Source organism: Phaethon lepturus, unplaced genomic scaffold (assembly GCF_000687285.1).
Source record: "Phaethon lepturus isolate BGI_N335 unplaced genomic scaffold, ASM68728v1 scaffold29491, whole genome shotgun sequence".
Taxonomy (NCBI): Eukaryota; Metazoa; Chordata; class Aves; order Phaethontiformes; family Phaethontidae; genus Phaethon; species Phaethon lepturus.
The window spans coordinates 8,804-9,317 of NW_010520257.1; the positions used below are offsets into that span (position 1 = coordinate 8,804).

Genomic DNA, 514 nt, shown 5'->3' on the forward strand with positions numbered 1-514 from the left:
CCGCTCTCCCGGGGGCGGCAACACAGCCAAAACGAGTAGAACAAGAGAAAGAGCAGGTCCAGAGCGAGGCAGGAAAGAGCGATGCCGCCCAGCAGCAACAGGGCCTGTGGAAAATAGAGACGGGCATCACATCTGACCACAGCACCGCCGCAGCAGGGGGTGTGAAGCAGGGCCCAGATGTCGAAGGGCTCTGCAATAAGACAGCACTGAAGGCATACCTTGAAAACAAGTTGTTTCGTGGGTTTTATATATTATTTTAAAAATATATATTTTTATTTTTGAGATATTTTCAGCCCTACTTTCTCCCCTCTCTGCACCCCACTCAATGAAACCACGTTCTGTCCCTACGCAGTGAACAGCTAAGCCACTTTGTTTGTCCCAGTCTGCAAACAGCCTAAGTGAATCAGAGAGAGTTTCCTCTTTACTCCTCATTAGAGGTCAGCAGATTTAAAGAAAAAAAAAAATAGTTCTGCCAGCTGCCTTTATCTGTACAGTTCTTTAATCATCAGGAATA

General features: G+C 46.5%; 1 protein-coding gene across 1 annotated transcript in view; it reads right to left on the minus strand.

Annotated features, from left to right (window-relative positions):
* The window catches only part of LOC104628676 (protein tweety homolog 3-like), a gene marked incomplete at both ends in the record, with an annotated part of 8,587 nt that extends 8,397 nt beyond the window's left edge, over nt 1–190 (minus strand). Inside the window, one exon of the mRNA XM_010297340.1 lies at nt 4–190. Coding sequence (XP_010295642.1) covers nt 4–190 — 187 coding nt within the window. The remainder of the gene's footprint in view (nt 1–3) is intronic.
* Between the last annotated feature and the right edge of the window lie 324 nt (nt 191–514).